General features: G+C 35.7%; 1 protein-coding gene across 3 annotated transcripts in view; it reads right to left on the reverse strand.

Moving 5' to 3' along the window:
* Positions 1-21,304, reverse strand: part of STXBP5 (syntaxin binding protein 5) — a 115,271-nt gene that overhangs the window by 37,526 nt on the left and 56,441 nt on the right. For all 3 annotated transcript variants that reach the window (XM_063308902.1, XM_063308895.1, XM_063308886.1), the window contains exons 8-16: positions 14,072-14,195; positions 12,955-13,033; positions 11,296-11,450; positions 8,304-8,376; positions 6,490-6,637; positions 6,328-6,395; positions 3,775-3,815; positions 2,961-3,181; positions 968-1,146 (exon numbers count right to left, since the gene is read on the reverse strand). In XM_063308902.1, the coding sequence (XP_063164972.1) occupies positions 968-1,146; positions 2,961-3,181; positions 3,775-3,815; positions 6,328-6,395; positions 6,490-6,637; positions 8,304-8,376; positions 11,296-11,450; positions 12,955-13,033; positions 14,072-14,195 (1,088 nt within the window). The remainder of the gene's footprint in view (positions 1-967; positions 1,147-2,960; positions 3,182-3,774; positions 3,816-6,327; positions 6,396-6,489; positions 6,638-8,303; positions 8,377-11,295; positions 11,451-12,954; positions 13,034-14,071; positions 14,196-21,304) is intronic.

Consider the following 21,304-nt stretch of genomic DNA (forward strand, 5'->3'; position numbering starts at 1 on the left):
ATTAAAAAAAAAAAACCCTCAATGAGATTCCCCAGAAAGGGAATATTGGAAACAGGACAATAATTATCCAAGACTATGGGATGAAGAATGTCTGAGAGTCATTCTCTTCAGCAAGGGGAGCACCCATGGCCTTCTTCCAGGCAGCCAGGACCTGCCCCTCATGTAAGGAGGTATTGACAATCTCATGGATTCACATGGTTACTCCTCTAACCACTCCTCCATAGTCAGGATGGGCAGGGGTCCAACCTACAGTACATGTGGCAGAGGACAGTATAGACAGCACTCTGACTACTTCCTCAGAGCTCATAGTCCAAAAGGAATTCCAGAGAACAAGGCAAAAATAATATTCCGGTTACTACTACAGACACTGCCTCTGTGGATGCAAGATTATACTGAATCTGAGCAATTTTGTCAACAAAGCACTGTATGAATTGGTCACAGCATCCAGGCAGGAATTCTCTGTTGACTCCTTACACTGGAAAGCAAAAGAATCCATTAGGTGTCTGGGGTGGGCCATCCAAATAATCTTGCCATCCTATAGAGGTCATGGGTGACTGTTAACTGCCACTAAATAAAGATATGATCTGACCATAACAACAGGATAACAAATCCCTTCCACTTCCAGATGATATAACATCTGGTCCAAGGCAAACATGAGATCTGAAGTATGACCATCTGCATGTGTTGGGTCAGAGATGACTTGAGTTAAGTCCATGGTTGCCATGGAGAATTCCTAAGCCTTGCCAGAGCCAGCCCCTGAGACAGAGAGGTTGAAATTACCCAACACCAAAAAGCGATAGCTCTCCACCACCAGTCCTTTTGTGTTCACATTGTGTAACTAACTATATTTTAAGTATATTTTCTAACTAAAACAAGTATGTGACAAAAGATGTTAAACTATTTCCATCACTTTAAGCAGTCAGATAAGCAATACCCATTATTTAGAATACACTATTATTATACTTACTTTAAACATGGGACATTATCACGAAGCCCATCAGATGAACTACTGCTAGTGGATGGATGAGACTGGGGAATGATGGATTGAGGATTAGAACCTGTGCCTGGAGTAGGCAATGGTGGCATTTGTTCAGGATCAGGAGATTCTATATAATTTATTTCATACAACAGCCGTATTTCAAGCATCTGCAAATGAGAATGAAACAGCACATACAACTGTCTTAGTAACAAGAATTTAAAATTAGTGGCACATTCTCTTAAAGGCAAATAACTGCCAATATCCTCAAGCTGAATTGCATCCATCAAAATATTACAAAAACAAATCATATATTTTATGGAGATATCACCATGGATCTAACTTCCGTAAAGGATAGACATTAAAGAATGTTACTTTCAAATTTGAATACTAGAGAGCTACATATGGGGAAATGCTTCTAGATGATGTCATTAAATATTAACACAAACACTTTAAGCTGCTACTAAAAGCTTACAAGAAGCCAGAACAGCTGATTCTGAAATAACAGAGATGATTTTGGCTCATCTTTGTCAATTAAGCTAATTCTAGCACTCCACATCACTGGAACTCCTACATAATGTCCCCAAGCTTGTGGCAGTAGTCGAATACTATCGTTAGACAGCCAGAACTAGCTCAGCATCCTACTCTGGATAAAGGCATTAGTGGCTACTATTGTCACCCAACACTGAAAAGACTCCATAAGCATTTCCATCTAGAATAAATGGCAGCCAACCGCAGGTTTTTATATCGTCTCTAGACTGAGTTCTTAGTCTCCATCAAGTCCATAACCATGTTCAAGAATTCATTAATAAAATAAGCCACTTTTCCTGGAGATGATGAAAATTAATCAACAGGTAACATTTCTCAGTTGAAGGCAGCTACAGGTAGCCCTCATTTAACGACAGTATTGGGACTGGAATTTCCATTGCAAAGCGATATGGTTGTAATGTGTGATGTCATGTGACCGCATCACTTAGCAATAGCAATCCCGGCAGTCCCTGTTGCTGTCACTATGCACGGATTGTGGGTCATTAAGCAAGGACCTCCTTGTGACTTCCTGCCAGCTTCCAACAATCAGAGTCAATGGCGAAGCCAGCAGAAAGTCCAAGTCCAGGGGGACTCACAAGCAGGCTGGCGGCCGCGTAAGTGGCTGCTGCAGCACAAGTTCAGCTGGACAGGAGGTGGGTGCTTCAGAGGGTGCACAAGTGGCTGCTGCAGCCTGGCGCAAGCACAGTCAAGCACGGGATGGGTATGCCAGGGGACGGAAGGGCATGCATATGGCTGCTGTAACCCAATGCAAGTGCAGCTGGGCAGGGGGTGGGTAGTGCAGCAGGCAGGGGGGCGCACAGGTGGCTGCTATAGCCTGGAGTGAGCGTGGGTGGCTGCTGCAGAAGGTAGGAGGTTGCATGGGAAAGTGGCAGGAGAGTGACTTACAAGAGTGACTTGCAACCTTCCCTGCCGGCTTTCTCATTGACTTTGCTTGTGACGTGACGTGGGATGCTGCAACCATCATAAGTGTGAGCCAGTTGTTAAGTGCCTGAATCACAATCATGTGACCACAGTGGTGCTGGGATGGCTGGAACTTTGTGGACTGGTCGTAAGTACCACTTGTTCAATGCCATCGTAACTTGAACAGTCACTGAATGAATGGTAGTTAACTGAGGACTACCTGTATTAAACTTTTAAACAATTGTATTTGTAATGACTAAGCCCACTTATTTCAGTAAGTCTTATTCTCAGGGATGTGTGCATTGGATAGTAACCATAAAATCTAATTGTCTGTTTACCAAACTTCAATCTGAAGAACTGATGAAACAAAATTTATGTAAGTGGATATTGTTACTATAGTTCCTATATATACTATATATATTATATATATATAATATACTATATACTGTTTACATATAGGGATTTCAATAACAATAGAAATGCATGTTAGGTGAATGCTACTTAAGTAGAAATGAATTTAAGTGAATGCCATTACCGGAATAACTTCTGTTGTTATTTCTTGTTTGCTGAATCTGTAAACAATGACATGTGCAGAAACTCCTGCTATGCACAGCATCCTGCTTTCTGGACACCATGAGATGATCTGAATGGCATATGGATCTTCATCTACTATGTCAGTGCTTGGCCTATCTTCTTTATTTCGAGATTTTTCAAACACTTTAGCTGTTTTTAATTTGTATAGTACTTGCAAAGTTACTAGGAATAAATTAAGAAATTAACTTGGTTATGTTTAAATGACATCATTTTAGGGAGACTATTTTTCCATTTAAAAACAGGAATATTATTCAAACAATGCAATTCTGAAACAGGTTATATTGTCCAGTGCTAAAGTTTCATTAATATTGGTTGACATCAAATATCAATGCATAGAAAGAGAGCTGTATTTACTGTGAGAGAACAATATTCCTCATTACAGTCTCTATATTGCATTAGTCTGAGCCTCAAATACATCTTTTAAGAGAAATAAAGGATTTCTAGTGAAATGAGTACTTAATTTTATATAACTATTAAATTGTGATATGGCACTAAGATAGAATGCATTATCAAAAACAGTTGAGTTTTAAGTCTTGTTCAAAATAGACGATCTTGTCACAACTAATTAAAAGTCTATTCATTTCAGTAGGACCCAAGCAAGACTGAGCAGTATTTTATTATACTAATGAACAACAACAAAAGATACAAGTAATGTCAGCACTATGCCACTACACTGCTTTTATACAGTAACAGTGTTTACATTTTAAAGAGGGTTGGGGGGGTAAGAACCTTACAGAATGTGGTAAATCACTCACTTGCAGAGGCATCCCAAAACTTGACTGATCCATCTGCATGCCTATTAAAACATGACATGTTTTTTAAAATATTTTTAGAAATTGAAGAGTAGTGAGATTTAGTTAGTTATACTAAATTTATATTACAACTATACAGCTCTACTGGTTTCTTAGCACTGACATGTTATTAGCTCATCAACATACTAAGCAAATTATTGTACTGAGTCTTAGATACAATATTACAAGTATGATGTATCTGTAGTCTGGAGAGAAATTAGACTTGCCTTTTTCATTTCTTCCAACCTAAGTATGGAGAACAATTTTTTATCCCCCAGAATATAGTTGCTGTATGTTGAGGTTTAATTTTCTTAAAATGCAAAGAGAATCTCCTCTTTATTTACATCTTAGAATCTGGAGGGATTAGTCGTTTTTGCTCTCATTAACCACATAACAGGTTGGAGCATTTTTTGTTCTGCAGAGTAGAGCAAACCAAGGCTACAATCTTAACACTTACTAGAGAATATGCTCTAATGAACTCAAAGGAGTTTACTTTTAAATTGTACATATTTCACAATAACTCAATCCTATCTGTATTGTTCTCAGTTCTATTTTTTGAATACACTAAAATGATCAATGGAATTTATTAAAAGACATATACATAACACAAACATTATGACCAAGATTTTCAACATGTAGTGGTGTTCTGTTTGGCATCTACTGGGATACATTTTGCACTGTGAACACATTCTAGAAAATATTGGTACTTAATTCTATTTTGTATCATGAACAACATAGGAATACCAATAGTTGATGGCTGTAGCTGCACAGGTCAAACATAAATTCTTCACACCATGGTTCTAAATCAGGTGTAATACCTACTACAGGGTGCTCTGTAGGTTATCCAAACATTTACTTTAATTCATCTTCTGTATACCTTGTTTAAAAATGATGAAGTTGGGTTCAGTTTTTTCCTCACCAGTGATCGGGAAGAGCAACATGATACCTGCCACTCTAGCACCACCTCCCACATTATTTCAAAATGTCTAACTTTTCTAAGAGACTTTCATGGGATAGAACATACTGCAGATAAAGGAGAAATATCACATTCTTCCCCAAATCAACCACCAGAAATATTCTTAATCAGATACTTCTGATGGAGGAATGCAACCCTTTCATTTACGAGAAGATGACTCTGAATCCAAACCTCTGAATCTTTAATTGAAGATTAAAGTAAACTAAACTAAAATACTCCCTTTTTGTTGCAGTGCATTTCATTCTCTTAGATGTGGATGGACAATTTGTAAAGGGTGGGGGATTGCACTATTAAGAATGGCTCAGGGAGTCGGAGGACTACTTCAATTCTTACACTTAATACATTCCCAAACACAGGCTGATATTATACCATTAAAATTCAGCCACTTTGCTGCAACGTTTTGGACTTTTTTCCAGGACCTTTTTTTTTTTTTTAGGAGAGAGGGGATCTTATGAGTAAAAATGGGAACGAAAGGGGGAAAAATGCACCACCAACAGTCAGCCATATTGTCACCAAACTTTAGCAGTGCAATCTCAAAATGCTGGGGGCTTGTCTTAGCTGTTACTTGACATAATTAAACATATAAGGATTTGATTGCCATCATGTTATGGTAATATTTTATTCAGCTAAAGATGTTGAAGACAAATAAATTAAGTAACGGTAACAGCAACACTGTGACTACTCTGGTGGGATCAATATTGTCATGTAGTACTTATTACAAGAGCAGTATATTGTGAATGGAAAATTGTACCAACTATGCTTTTTCTGAATTCAATATAAGCCTGAATACAATTTTCATAAAATTATTGATAGGATCTTATAAAACTTTTAACTTGAGTGTATTTCATAATCTTTCTCAAAACCATTCATAGAATGCCTGTCCCATTTTGTATTCAGCATATATACAAACTGTAAACACAAACAAGTTTTAACAGCATCAATTGTTTTATCTTTTTAATACAGAATTATAAAGACAGTGGGGTTTGGATATGACCACAGACAAACAATTACAATATATTTCAGAGTAAATAAAGGAGTTCTGAGATGTCAAAGAATGATAAAGTACAAAAACAACTTAAGCTGCTACGTTCATTTACCCTAAATTGACTCCTGATGTTCTATCTGAACAGTGTATCTCTGTGAGATACAATGAAATTAGTATAATACAGATCAGCAGCAGCAGCAGCCTGACTCAATCTACTCAGGAAAAAGACCTTTTCATTAAAGGTTATGGACCATAATCTACCACGCTGATCCAGTTCAAGTTGGATAATAGATTTTTTTTTTACTTCTCAGTCTAGGGCTCAGAGAGAGTGACTGGCCAAGATCTCTATAAGGGAGGACTAGAATCTGGGTCTCCTGCTTATGCCACACTGGCTCTCAATGCAATATATGCAATCACATGTATCATTTCCTTTGTTTTGCAGCATCAATTGTTTTTTACTGCAAACCGCCCAGAATCCCTCCTTGAGGGGGAGATGGGCTGTGATAAATTTGACGAAGGAAGGAAGGAAGGAAGGAAGGGTTTTTTAATTACTTACCCAGTAATGATAATCTCTGGATAACTCTGTGTGACCAAACCCCAATTTCCACCATTGATAGGCCACTCCTAATTAAAAAAAATAATATAATAATAATATATTGTTCACCAATATATAAAGACCAATACTTCAAAATAAGACATTAGCTCTTTTTTTTTTTACCTTTTTACTATAGCCTTGACGCTTCTGTCGTGCACCCACTGAATAAAGTGCTGGAATAAGGTCCACAGGACAATCAGCAAAATATTCACAACAAGTGACTGGAGATTCATGTATACTCAAGGGATATGGATTCTCAAATATAGGATACCTTTAATGAGGTGATGAAAAGACAAGTAAATTTGACACTTTTCAAACTGTTTTTATTTTGTGATAAAAATATTAAAAGAGAAAAAGAAAAGAATACAATTATCAGAAGAAATACACCACTTGAAGAACATAAATGTATGGGCTTTTTTTGGCATAGTAGCATCTTTGAAGCATAGTCACTACATTGTTACTAGTGTTAAATATTGATTTATAGTTGTTTGATTCATATGTGCATGTGTTGATTCATATGTGTGTGTAGATATATATGTGTGTGTGTGTGTGTGTATTACCTTGTGCGGTGGATTTGGGTATTCATATGTACAAAAATATGTGTATGAAAGATGGAGTACAAGAGATCTATTAAAAGTACACCACAGAAACATACAGCTTTATTCTGGAAGATTTAAGTTTATGAAATACATTTAAAAATGTAAGCATAGAGACCTCTAAGAAGACTCAGCAAAGGAAGATCCTCAAGATTGTTCTTAAACCCTCCGGTGGTAGTCAAATCATGAGTTGGTTTCCATGTGTAAGTGAAAATTTAAACAATAAAAGTTGTAAACCTGCATTTGCTTAACCTGAATCTCTGGATGAATATGAACAAGGAGGTATTAAATAACAGGAGGTATTAAAAAGTCCCTCTTTTTTTTTTCTCTTCATCCATGTGACACATGAAAGTTTTAGTTCCAATTTTCTTTAGTTGAATCACCAAAGACATACCATGTACATACTCGCACACAAGCATTTAGAAGCAAATGAGGTGATATATTCAATGTATTCTACAGAGAACTCCCAATTCAATAAAAGGCTGAACTATTCAAAATTGTTTTATGATCAGATGTAATTAAAGGAACAGTAAGATTTTACCTAACATTTTAGTTTAATGAAGAAAAAAAGCTACAGCAAAAGAATGAAAAGATAATGGAAACATAATTTCACATATTAATTTTGCTAACCAACCACTTTATAAACACAGTAAATTAAAAATAACCATTCAATACTTTACAGAAACCAATAAGGCATAGCAGGCCTTGTAAATACATAGTAGAAGAATATACATGCCCCTCAAGGACTTACAACATAATGTACAATATCAATTACATGTACTGTATCCAACGCTACCCAAAGCAATTTCTGATTATGCAGTGAGATGCAATGGGATTACTATGTCTATCTACTGAAACCTTGCTTGCCTCCATACTTAGACCAGAGGGTTCATTCAAATTTTCTGGAATAGAATTTGAAATATACAGGGGCCTGTAGAAGGAATAGAAAGTTAGTTCAACCTGCAGTGCCCATTCTACTGTTAGGCAGATAGCATTACATGCAATCCACCATACACGCTACTTCACCCTGAAAATATTCACACATAAGCCCCATTAATATCTTATTTTACAGAGATGTGTATCCACATCAGCACTCATGCTTACCCTCAAGCAAGTATATTTAGATAAAATGAGAATGTCCATAGCATGTCATGCAGTTACTACAGAAATGAGTTCACTAAATTTAATGATGTCAAAACTTCATTAAAACTTTTCTTCAAGGGATCCAGTAAGCCTAGTTCATAAAAAAATGACCACTATAGAAACAACAGTATTTTGTTAAACATGAGTAAGAAAATAAGCAAGAGATAGATATCTCCATATCGTGTTTTTATATCTTACCCATTTTGTGCAAGGTCAATAACTACTAAATCTTTTTCTAGGAGAACCACCACAGCATATGGCTCTTGGAAATCTAAAGAAAAGATCCAAATATTCAAAGAAGAAGACCAATTAATAATTCACATTTGATAAATATTTAGCCATTGTTGATTTAATACAAAGACTGTAATAAGACACCAATAAAGCATTAATAGACAAGAGATTATTTCAATTTGAATATTGTGAATAAATGTCAGAAGAGATCAGAATAATTCACATTTAGTATTTTACTTACTCATGTATTTTTATTACTTTTGCCAAAACTTTATTACTAATTTCCATTAAGTTCCTAAACAGTACAATGATAATAAAGCAATTAAAAACAATTGAAACTAGTCAAATTAAGCATAAATAACCCCATTATTATATAAAAATCCAGCTACATATACATCTAACAAACTTAGAAAGAATGAACTCCAAAAAAACCTCTACAGAAGAACAGGAGTGGAAAATAAGAGGAATCAACGAAAACTCTGATAGCTCTGCGATAGCTCTGCTCATCCTAAGCAGAAAGGATTAAAACCTTTCACCGACAAGCAAAGACAGAAGAATTCTCAATAAAACTTGCACTATCCTCCTGGCCAAATGCTATGTCCGTCTGCTCGTCTGCCTGATAATCACACTCAGGGCCGCAACTAGAGTCTGTGTCACCCGGGGCAAACATGGATTCCACGCCCATTTTGGCACACACACACCCCAGCGCAATGCCCAGGGCACATGCCCCGCTTGCCGCTCCCCCCAGTTGCAGCCCTGATCACACTGTCTGAAAGAAGCAACTCAGATGGAAAACTGCAAGCAGCACTGATACTGTGCAGAGTTGGTGAACTGGTGCAACTGAGAAAAGCTCTCAGGGGTTCACATGAAAATTCTGGGTACTCCAAAAGCTCAATTTTCATGCTAACACATCTCTCCCTGATATTCCTCAAATTTGTTCAGAAATTAACCAGATTCTTCTATTTTTAATTTTAAGAACCTGGATCATATTTTCCAAGCCAGTCAATTTAGACATCTCTCCCACTTCTCTGTTTCTGCAATGCCTCCTTAGCAAGTCCCCAAACACACTTATCCATTCTACTCTATTACATGCTTATCAATAGGAAGAATTAGGAATAGCATAAAGATGTGATTCACTTTGGACCTGAAGGTGAAAAAGTGCTTCTGAATGGCCATGGGTACAAGTACTGCACCTGTCTGTGTCCTAAGGAAGCTGCAACGTTTTCTGATTTAGATGATAGCTGTGCAATCCCAGGAAAGCACATTTTTAATGTGCAGCTATATCCTTCCTTCTCTGCCACCTTGGGTAAGATTGTATTCAAGCTCAAAGGTGGTGAAATTACCATCTCACTTACATGTAGATAATTGGAGATGGCTATTTTATGTAGCAAATCAAAATAGAATGAAAAATACAATAGTCAAATCAGCTTCAGGGGATAGGAAAGGTTGTCCTCCACCTTTTAGCATAGATTAAGGCTGCCCAGTGTGCTACTGGCTTTAGCAGTACAGAGACCTCTGTTCTTGAAAAAAGGAATCTACTTGCTCTCAACCCCAAATCTCAAAACTGAGATCAGAAAAAAAGACTATGGCAAATACTATGATTTTATTTATGTATTTATTTATAAGATTTATATAGCCACCCATCTTATGTACCATCACCATGGGTAGCCTACAAACAGTAATAAAAATAGAGGGAAAAAAACTATTAGAGCATAAAAACTCGTGGTATCCTCAAGAGCAAAACACCCCTCAATCCACAAACAACTTTACTGGGCTCCAGCCACCATTATCCCAGGGCTGATGGGAAAAGCCAGGTCTTCAAGGCTTTCCAGAAGGCTATAAGGTAGGGTCCTGCTGGATCTCAAGAGTTCAAAGATACTATTTTCTATTCCAAGCCATTCAGAAACTCTCCAGAAGAAAATAAGACCCAGATAAGATACTAATCCAGAACAGATCTGAGAGGTCTTAACATTGTTTATACATAATATCCATCCAGCAGCTTCTAAATAAAGTAAACAAGAGCTTTCATTATGCCAAAGCAGCATAGTTCTTTGTCATATTGTGTGGAAATAATTGGAATTACTATCCTAAACATCTGGACAACACTATGATTTATATAGACTATTGTAAAAACATACAGTGAATGTGTATTATCAACCAGATGCTTACAGTAATGTGTAATCTTAACTCTGTTACAATTAACCCAATGCCCTTTGTGAAGAATCTCTTTATGAGAAAGTCGTTGATCAAACTAAAAAATACTGATATTATTGCATGGTTTTTAACTTGTCTAATGCTATGCTGTTTCACTTCCTGACAACAGATAGAAATTATCAAATAGATTTAATATACGATACTATCTCCAGTCACTCTTTTGCCATGGGCTCAAAAACATTCTTCTAGGTTTTTTTATCTATTATTTACCATGTTTTAACTTTATAAGGACTTCTGTTACATGGATTTCTTTCACCATTTTTGATTGCAATAACTAGAATTAGAAATTGGCTCACTTTTTAAATAATAATTTGGAAATTAGGAATAACCAAACTCATTCCACAACATTTGGAAGAAATTAAAATTCATATATGATTTTCTCCTATACATTTTACCTATTTTTAATCTTATCACCATGGCAGCAAGTTATTCTAGGATAAGCTGAAAGGTGAAGATATTTTAATGAGGAGAAGAGCACTGGGTAATTATTTGTATAATTTCATGGCCTATTAGGTTGCAAATCTGAACTGGATATGCCATCTTCCTCAATATGGTGGTTTTAAGAAAAGTTACAACTTTCAGAATCCCAAGCTAGCATGGCTGGAATGTGGCCGTTCTGAAGTTTAGTTCCAACATTTCTGCCGGATGTTGAGTGGAGAATGCTGTCATAGGCACAAGGTTGCTCTTAAAATGACGAGAAGGAATTCTGGAATTATAGAACAAAGGAAAAAAATAAAGAACCTACCATTAGGGTATGGAGTTTCACATAGGGTTAGAAAATCTACTATTGAATAATCCATTTCTAGAACAGCAGTGCTTTTTCCATGCATAACAGTTAAACAAGGTCTTCTTCCAACAGTGTCATATGATAAGCCACCTGACAAGATGATAAAAGGCTCCCTGAAAATCAAGACAAATAGACAGTTAAGACAATGAAAGATAACATTAAATACACACACACACACACACACACACATATATATATATAAATAACATTGTTGGATTTAGTCCAATAAAGTACTAAATTATTTACCGGAATAATATATTAAGAACTCTGTGTGCTAGGACTGCTTGTTGTACAAGAATATAGGCTTGCCATATGGACTGGACTGGACCGTATTAAAACAAAAATAAAGCACTGAAATAATCGATAGCGCACTGAGTTCTGAATAATTAATGGAATCATTTTTTTTTTAAAAAGCTCTTTCAAGTTATAATTTGAGCAGCTGAAGAATTTATTCATTTAAAAGACTTGTATAGCATTCTACAGTATGTATATCTATCTATCCATCTATCTTATGTAAGAGTTTGGTCTAGTGGTTAAGGTGCTGGGCTAAAAACCAGGAGTCTGTGAGTTCTAGTCCCGCCTTAGGCATGAAAGCCAGCTGGTTGACCTTGGGCCAGTCACTCTCTCTCCCCAAAACTCACCTCACAGGGTTGTTGTTATGGGGAAAATAGGAGGAGGAAGGAGTATTAGGTACGTTCGCCGCCTTGAGTTATTTATAAAAATAATAAAGGTGGGATAAAAATTAAATAAATAAATAAACAAGCATAACCTGGGTGACACTCAAGCAATAATTTAAAAAGTAAAAACAATAACAACAAAAACCAACAAAAAATTTCCCAGTCCCCAAACATAGCACATTCCCCCAAATCCAAACAAACTGTGGATCTTCCCTGGGCACCATCCCTCTATCAAGGATTTGGCATAGTCTTATTAAAATGATTGGTCCCATCCAGTATCCCATTAATATATTTCCATTCATGCAATGGAACTTACTCTTTCCTGTAACTCCCATGCATCAGTAAATGTGGGAGCATCTTTAAGTCTGGAGACATGATAATTAAAATTCCATGAAATCTTTCCAGAGGAGTAACAATTTTGAAGGTGATATATCCAGGTCACATTTATAGATGTATATAAACACATTTGGAGCAGATTTTTTTTTACTGCATAAAACTGAAGAACTCATGAATACACAGTGTTATTTCTGCATTTTGAATTCATATTAAATATTGTTATACCTGTTTGACACATTTTATTTTGCAAAATGGAGATTGGATCCAGAGAGATTTAAAAAAAAGTGTCCTTCCATTTGTGGGAAGGCTTTAGCTCAGTGAACATTTTTGATGCAGGAAGGGAGAACTAATTTTTATCTATTTGCCCTTCCTCTGAAGCCTCTTAGAGCTCCTCTGGAGGGCAAAGGATCCTTTCACACAGTGTGGGAGAAGTTGCAGGACTATGCAGAGAAAAAAGGAATACACTAAAATTGCTTGCTTCCTCTTTTCCAATGGAATGTCCCATAAGAAGTACTCTGTCCATGGCAAGCCTGGATCATACACTCCATCTTTAGACACAGTAAATATCCAAGTAATAATTAAGTAACTGTTGCCTAATTCTTACCCAACTCTGGTAGTTTTGTATTCCACTTTAAGAATAGGTTTACAGGGTTCTGGCTTCTTTCCATCTTTAACCTGCTTTCCTAAAACAAAATATTATCTTATTTTTATTTAAAATTAATTTGAACGCTATCAAAATCCTAGAATTTACATTTAGATCTTAAGAATATTTCCATGTATTAGAAAAGTAATATACTCCATATGTTAGAAAAATGGTATTTCAAGATTTATTTTTAATAACATATGGGTTGAATCCAGATTAAGGCTCATGCAAAAGGGCTAGTGAAAACAATCATCCCCATTCTCAACTCAGGGTAACTCCTCCAATGTTACAGTGGACTGGAAACTGAAATCAGGTGCGATGTGGTGGCTAGGCATTCCTAAATCTTAGATAGAGCACTGCTGATTCAGTGAATGCTTGTTAACAGCCCATCTTTCAGAGGATTCTGTGTTCAACTGGCTGAAGAGACTATGCACAGGAAGGAAGGAGCAGGAAAGTCTGTTTATTCCAGTTTTGTTACAAATGTTTAAAAGTGGATTCATCCCTTTGTATTTTATAATGAACAAGCATTTATCTGGAATAACCTTTAGTACTCGGCACCTACTTAACTGAATAGAATTTAATAAAACCCGTACTTTGAAAATGGCAAAGGATAAAGAATTCTTTTTCTTCACACTAAATCTATACTTAAGTAAGTTTTATGCAATGGGACCAAATTAAAATTAGTATTGGTATTTAAATGCACCGAAATATTATGTTTTTTTGTATGTAGTAATGACCTACAGCCTAATTCTGAATCATATTTGCTTTTAATTTTTAAAAAAGTTAAATCAGGTTTAACAGTACAAAATACAATACAAGACTGGCCAGATGCAAATGGCTGTTGCTGTTGCTGTTGTTATTTACATTAATGTATGTATCTGATAACATGACACTGGAAAATCTTTTTGTAGGTATAAGAATACACAGATATTCTGTGATAACCTAGGCACATTTATTTACCATAGGCACATTCTGGGAGAAAATGCAATAGGACTTGCTCCCAGATATGTATAGGAGGGCCACCTAAATTATAATGAATCAACGTATTATGTACAAAACACATACATTTTGAACTTACCATGGGGAGTGATTGTCTGCAATGGCTTAGTAGGATTCCTTACATTCCATATAGTCAAGGTACCATCTGAATGGCTACAAATAAATTGCTTTCCTTCATGATGCCAAGCTACAGAATGGATTGCCTGAACAAAATAACAGTAATTTAAAATATTAAGAAATGTAAAATTAATTAAAAAGTAAAGTAAGGTAAGGTAAAGTGCTGTTACTAAAACAGCATGGCCAAAAAAGCCACAGCATTCTGGTAGCACTTTTTCTGACTAACGTATTTTATTAAAAGGTACAAGCTTTTGTGGGCTGTAGCTCATTTCATCAGATGCATCCAATGAAGTGAGTGCAGCTCACAAACACTTATGCCTTTTAATAAAATCTGTTGGTCAGAAAAGGTGCTATAAGAATCCTGAGTTTTTGCCACCACAGATTAACCCAGCTCTAGTAAAGGTAAAGGTTTCCCTTGACGTAAAGTCCAGTCGTGTCCGACTCTAGGGGGCGGTGCTCATCTCCGTTTCAAAGCCTTGGAGCCGGCGTTGTCCATAGGACACTTCCGGGTCATGTGGCCAGCATGACTCACGGAACGCCGTTACCTTCCCGCCGAAGCAGTACCAATTAATCTACTCACATTTGCATGTTTTCGAACTGCTTGGTGTGCAGAAGCTGGGACGAGCAACGGGAGCTCACCCCGCCGCGCGGTTTCGAACCGCCGACCTTCCGATCGACAGCTCAGCGGTTTAACCCGCAGCGCCACCGCGTCCCTCAGCTCTACTCCTATAATATCTAAAATAGCATGGAGGAAACTAACATGAAATTGAACGAAGTATGTATGCACATATATAATATGCTTAAGTACTTCAGTGTAGTTAAATTTGGCATAAAACAATATTTTAATACAAAGGTAATTCTCAAGAAAAAGTGTCCTCATGTAAAGGACAGATGGATTATGTATACAGCTATATCAGTGATATTATTTAATGTCACTTCAGTTAACTATTTAAAGTTTTCTAATGCAAATATTGTGCACTGGTGGAAATTAGAAAAGTATACCTATGTTCATTTACAAATGGTTATTTATCCTAGTCTGTTAGACTGCAGCATATTCTGTGCCTTTTGTATTGATTATAGTTAAATATTACAACCTCAGTTTTACACTTGCGGATCATCACACAAAATTACAATGGCCTGGTATAATGTTACTTTTGCAGCAACGTACTCTGCCCTGCTCCCCTTAGCTCCTGAATGTTGTTTTAAGTTCGTTGTTAAGACCATTATATGCAGACTTACTTTCATCTTGCAAAGCAACTTTTAAAATCTTTCTTGTATCATGAATTCAAGAGTTTTACATATCAATTATAACTGCATTATATGATTATCTGTGAAGTACTTAGTTCATCAAAATCATAAAAAGCTTCATCAGAAAAAAGTCATGGCATGTTAAATCTCTCCCTCCCCCCCTGATGTGCATCAACATTCATGGATAATTGGAAAAGAGGCTACTGATTCTGTATAGCAAAAAAACACCTGATACATACTACAGTGAGAATCATTGTAGAAAAAAATCTGCAACTGAATAACATTTTAATAAAGTTCTGAACAAGCAAATCTACTTTCTAAACATATTAAGATAATTGCATTAAAATATTAACCCATAAAATATGTAACTTATTTCCTGCTAGTCTTAAATTGAAGTCAAGATGTAGAGCATTACCAACGTTTAATAGGACAAAAAGGTAGCATTTTTATTAGCAGCTGGAATCAACTAATGCAACAGAAGTTTTAAAATAATGTATATGGAAGAAGCTGCAGTTTGACCATGAACAGCTAAAAACATTGATATTGCTAAAAGTCAGGAGAGAAGCACCTCAAAGGTTTCAGTCTTCTTCAAAAATCTGTAACTATGCCATTCAGTTCTAAAAAAATATACATGCAGTTTTTTAAAAAATGCCTTTTTTCTAATGCCATAAATTCTTTACGCAGTAAAATAATCTTTAGAATACTTCTTGATGTGCACCCAATTTAGCTGGAACAGGCTTTAACAGAACCAATATTCCTGAAGGACTACATTTGGCCATGGAACATTGGTTATTTATGAACAAACTGCCTTCTCAGGAAACCCTATCTATAAAGTGGCCTTCTCACTCAGGAATTCTCAATAACAAATCCCAGATTTTGTAACCTACTAGCACATTCACATTTCTTAACTATACAACCCCAAACTACTACATATATATACATATACATACACGTACACATATACATATACATATACATATATCCTGTTATATAAATCACTAAAGTGCGAGGTAAAAATAGATCAATCACACATCTTAGGCCAAAATATGCTTGTTTATTGAAAATGCCTATATTGTACACTATTATACAATGCTCTGCGTATCATAAATAACCCCCCTCCAAATTAACAAGGATAATGTTCTATTAATTACTAGGAGTTCTGTTCGTTTCTTTTATTCTATCACACCTCATTTAAGATAGCACCTGTGCCTGTGGATCATGATGATATTCTAGGTAACTTTAAAATTATTTTTATTTTCATTGACATTTATGTAATAGACTCAGCCTAAAATTACCTAATATACCTATCCTATATTACTTTTGCTTCTCAAAACATTATATCTGAAAGCATTAATACCAGACTCCACACACTGAACATTGAGAAGAGAGACATTAAAAGAGATAAAAGTATCACAACACTAATGAGGGCAAAAAAGGGAAATAAAAGTAACTTAGCAGCACAGAGCAATAGTAAAAACGGTCTCTTTTGCCTTTGCATTATTAAGTACTTCTTTCATGAAAGAGCAAAGAGAAGCAACCTTTTGAACAGAACATTTTATTTTCTTCTGCAATAGTGAAACCATCCATTTTTATTTTTACTCTGTGGAGTTTCTATAGAAATTCTGCCATTTGACATTCTAAACTTATTTCATGAAATCCAAGAACTGCTACACTTAATAGCTTTGTTGTTTATTTGTTCAGTCACTTCTGACTCTTCATGACTTCATGGACCAGCCCATGTCAGAGCTTCCTGTCAGTCGTTTATAGCTAAGCATGCCTAATAGTTACAAGTTAACAGTTCCACAGTTACAACAGAGAATATAACATGTGCATCCCTAGAGAAACAAATAAAGCCTACCTCATTCTAACTACAGAAGCGTAATTCTCATTTTGCAACTTACGAGAAAATTCAACCTATCTTCTACTGAGTCTATGAGGAAGATCAGGGTAATTTATAAGTAGACCAAAAAAGCAGGTGACATGCACAAAGGCTCCCTTAGTCCATTTGAGCTTGTAACAGAATCCCACTAACTAGTTGCTGTTTACTGCATAGTTGCAAAATTTTGTTGGTAATTAACTCTTTTCTTCTGCAATGATTTTCTTCCGCTTTTTAGCTGCAATGATATGTCATTATATATAGCATGCCATCTGGGCAAAATGCTTACATTAGGGCATGCTACTCTTCTTCCCTACCACCTACAGGGAAGAACAGACTTCAGTAGATATTGCAGCACTGAAGAACCAGCTGAGGTAGAAGAAAACAATTTACCCAACATATACTGTCCTCAACCTGGGTCTCAGATTTGAGAATGGAAAGAAATGGGAATTGGTATGAAAAGCATAGCATTTCATAATATTTGTACCAAACTCTTTGCAAAGAAGTCTATGAGAAATTCTTATTTACCTAAGAGGTATCAGGGGTGATTGTCTCTTGTGAATTTGAGAAAGATGCAGATCTGCTACAGCATGACAAAGCAGAGATGTAGCCTGCCTCTCCAAACTTTGTTTATGAAAGGAAAGGATTACATAGGTAGAATCAAAGCAAGAATATGCAAAATAGTTCGAAACAATTTCTTATTGACTCCTACAATAAATAAAAGTAATCTGGAAATAAATATTAAGAAGTGAATCTCAACAAATGTAACAATCGAATATAGCCAACACAATTCTGGAGTACAAATCTCTTCAGAGCAACTAGAACTGACTACTAAAACACTGTAAGAATATGGAAAGCAACTGCTTATAAAACTCACAATCTCTGTTTGTGAATTGTAGATGCTATTGATAGGCTTTGACATTGTGCAAGCAGATCTTAGTTTGGTCACTAATCGGAAAGATTGTTTTAAAAAGCCTTACACTTGAAAATAGGGATGACTGGAATCTTGAAAATATACATTTTGTTTCTATCCTAGTGTCATTTTTAAATAAAAATGATTATTAATATTCAATCATTTGGGGAGTAACAGTGATCATTTATTTTTCTAAAGTATATTCTGCATTTCTATTTCTTAGTAAAAGCTAGTTTTTTAAAATGAAGAAAAATCACTCTAATCTGTTCTAATTTGAACTATTATTGCAATAGGAGTATAAGATTTAATGCTTCACTAGTTGCATAAGGAATACTACAAGCAATGTTATTTTTGATCTCTTTAGAATATGCTATGTTAATATATACAATGGAAGAAGCAAGCTTAAAGGTAAGTACTTCCAACTTCCATTGCATGGACTAATATTTTAAATTCAAGAATTTCCTGACCATTCTTAAGGTTCTTCAATCATATAGGAACTGGTAAAATTTCTAAGGAAATTAAATATGTGTAGTACAGTCCTTTCTAATAAAGCTACAAATACCTAACCTAATTACACTCACTAACCTTTGGATGTAGGGCAAATTCCAGTCTTGGGGTACAGCAGAGGGCCACATTAGTGACATCACACATCACAAATAGGCTTCTGCCTCCTGAATGGACTGAAGACCCGCCATATGATGTCCTAAAAAAGGAAAATATTTTCTCTCTTTTACAGAATGCTCCCTTAAAATAGCCAATATGCTCCTTGCTTTGGAGTAATCATGGTTACCAAGGCAGCATCTACTATGAAACACCAGAAATTGGTATTTCTGTTTAAATATCATGCTGATTAAACAAGATGAGAACAATTTACCATTTTAGTAGTTAGGAGGGATTTAATATGGCTCCAAGTGGGTGTGTAACTGTTCTTATGGAAATGTTAAGAGTAAAGACTGTTCTTTTAATAGAAAAGAGTACAGTACAGTTCCATGTATATATTTACATACATTATATATACACACTGTTACAAATGGATTTAATTCAGGAAACACAAAGGTGATTTGGAGAGGGAAAGCAACACTCTGGATAATTCAGAGAATTCGACATTTGGGGGCTCAGTTTGGGGCAGCCATGTCTCTGAAGGACTGGGCTTCAAAAATCATTTGAACGTGCTGCTCACAGGGATAGGGGAAGGTGGCAGCAGCCAGAAATCTTTTTCTTCATCTGTCATCTATGCCTGCTGCAACCCAAAGTGGAGATTATTGCTGAGTTACATGATTAGTTTATGTGATGCCAAGTTGCAACCCCTATACTAATTGCCAGTTTAGTTGAACCCAATTGAAAATGTTGGTTTTAACTTTTAAAGGATTACATGATTTGCTGCCAAGTTACCTGAAAGTCTACCTTAACTTTACCAGACTGTTTATACCTTGTCACCTGCCTTCTTCTGAAACTAATCAGGTTGGCTGCTATACAGGAAAGGGTTTTCTTTTTCCTCCACGACTACCGGATCTCTGGAGTACTTTACTAATTGAAGTTGACCAAGCCCCATCACTATAGCCTTCAAGAAAGCCTTAAAGATTCATATTGTTGTCTATTGCCTTTTTCTTATGTAATGGAATTGGTTTTTAATATTTTGGGCTAAAATGTCCATTTTTAATGATCACCACTTTTTATGAATATTGCCATTAATAACTGGTAAAATTTCATCCTATGATCAACACTGGGAACAGTTTATATCTTAAAAAGCAACCTAAAATATTTTAAATAATTACTGCAGTTGGTCTTGCATGTGCCTCAGAAAAAGCTCACTATCTTTTCATAATACTTAAGATATGCAGTTAATTATTATAGCATAAAAATGACAACCTTTTGTTTCATAAAGAAAAGGGTCATAAATGTGGTGTACCTCCCTTCCTTCCTCACAAGTTCCTGATGATAGGAAAAATCATCCTCTACAGCCAACTGAGGTCTTCACTATCCAGAACAGACCCAGGTTTAAGTTACATTGCATGCAGCCTTCCAAGTATATCAGGGCAAAGGCCAGAAAATCCTATATTTAATGGGTTATAGTTCTGAAAGCAGACTTGCTATCACTGAAAAAAACAGACAATATGAAACCAATCTCTTTTAACAGATCTTCTGTGACCTCCCTAACATTTATCATCCACACTATACTTGCTATACAGCATGCCGCATAATGAATTATAGAACAGAATTTCTGCCATCACTGCATTAATTAAATACTCTGTGTCCAATAGATGTCCACCTACCTAATTTAACTTACCTGAAATTTTAAAAAATACTAAGAAAGGAAAACAAGAGCTAGACAATCTAATTATACGCATACAAAATCCACTCTGAACTTAGGAAACAAGCTAATGAGATAACAAAATATGACAAAATTAAAATGAAGTATCACTAATTGAAGTAATACAACAGAAGAAAGGGTTGTGGAATCCATCAGTTAAGGAACTGATTTCCATGTGCAGAATGCAAAGTTTGGATCTAATCAGATTTTTAAGTTTATATAGACATAACACACACAGACATGCACACATAAGTTAAAAGAACTACAATGCTATATTGCATATAACACCAATTAATTTCTTAAAGATTAAAACCCTTGTTAATTTCTACATCCATGCTGTCACTGAAACATAAACAGTGATGCTCAAAATATTTTAGGCAACAATCCTATAGATACTTATATGAGAATAAGCCATGGAGAGTGGTTGACTGCTTTAGGGGACCTAAATTCTATCAAGTTAGTCCTGGGATTCTACATTCTGGAATATGCCACAGCTGAAAATTTTTTAAAGCTTATTTGAAGTAAGTGATGTGAAGCTCTACTGTTACAGCAAAAAAGCAAATGTTTTAAACTGGAAAACGATTATACATGTCTGATGGGAAACCACAAAGGAATTAAATTGCTATTGATGAAAACTTTCTGAATTGAGGAAACCTGTGGTTTAACTATTTTTGTCTAATAATGTCAGAATCCAACCTAAACAGGCTGTATCTAACATTAAATTAAAGATCAATGCCTTCTTACTCAACTCTTATTACTCCTCAGCTGAACCAAGAAGAATGTAATATGTTAATAGTAATCATACTGCACAACATATTGTGAAGTCATAGAAAGTATGAGTTGGAAG

Source organism: Candoia aspera, chromosome 1, assembly GCF_035149785.1.
Source record: "Candoia aspera isolate rCanAsp1 chromosome 1, rCanAsp1.hap2, whole genome shotgun sequence".
Taxonomy (NCBI): Eukaryota; Metazoa; Chordata; class Lepidosauria; order Squamata; family Boidae; genus Candoia; species Candoia aspera.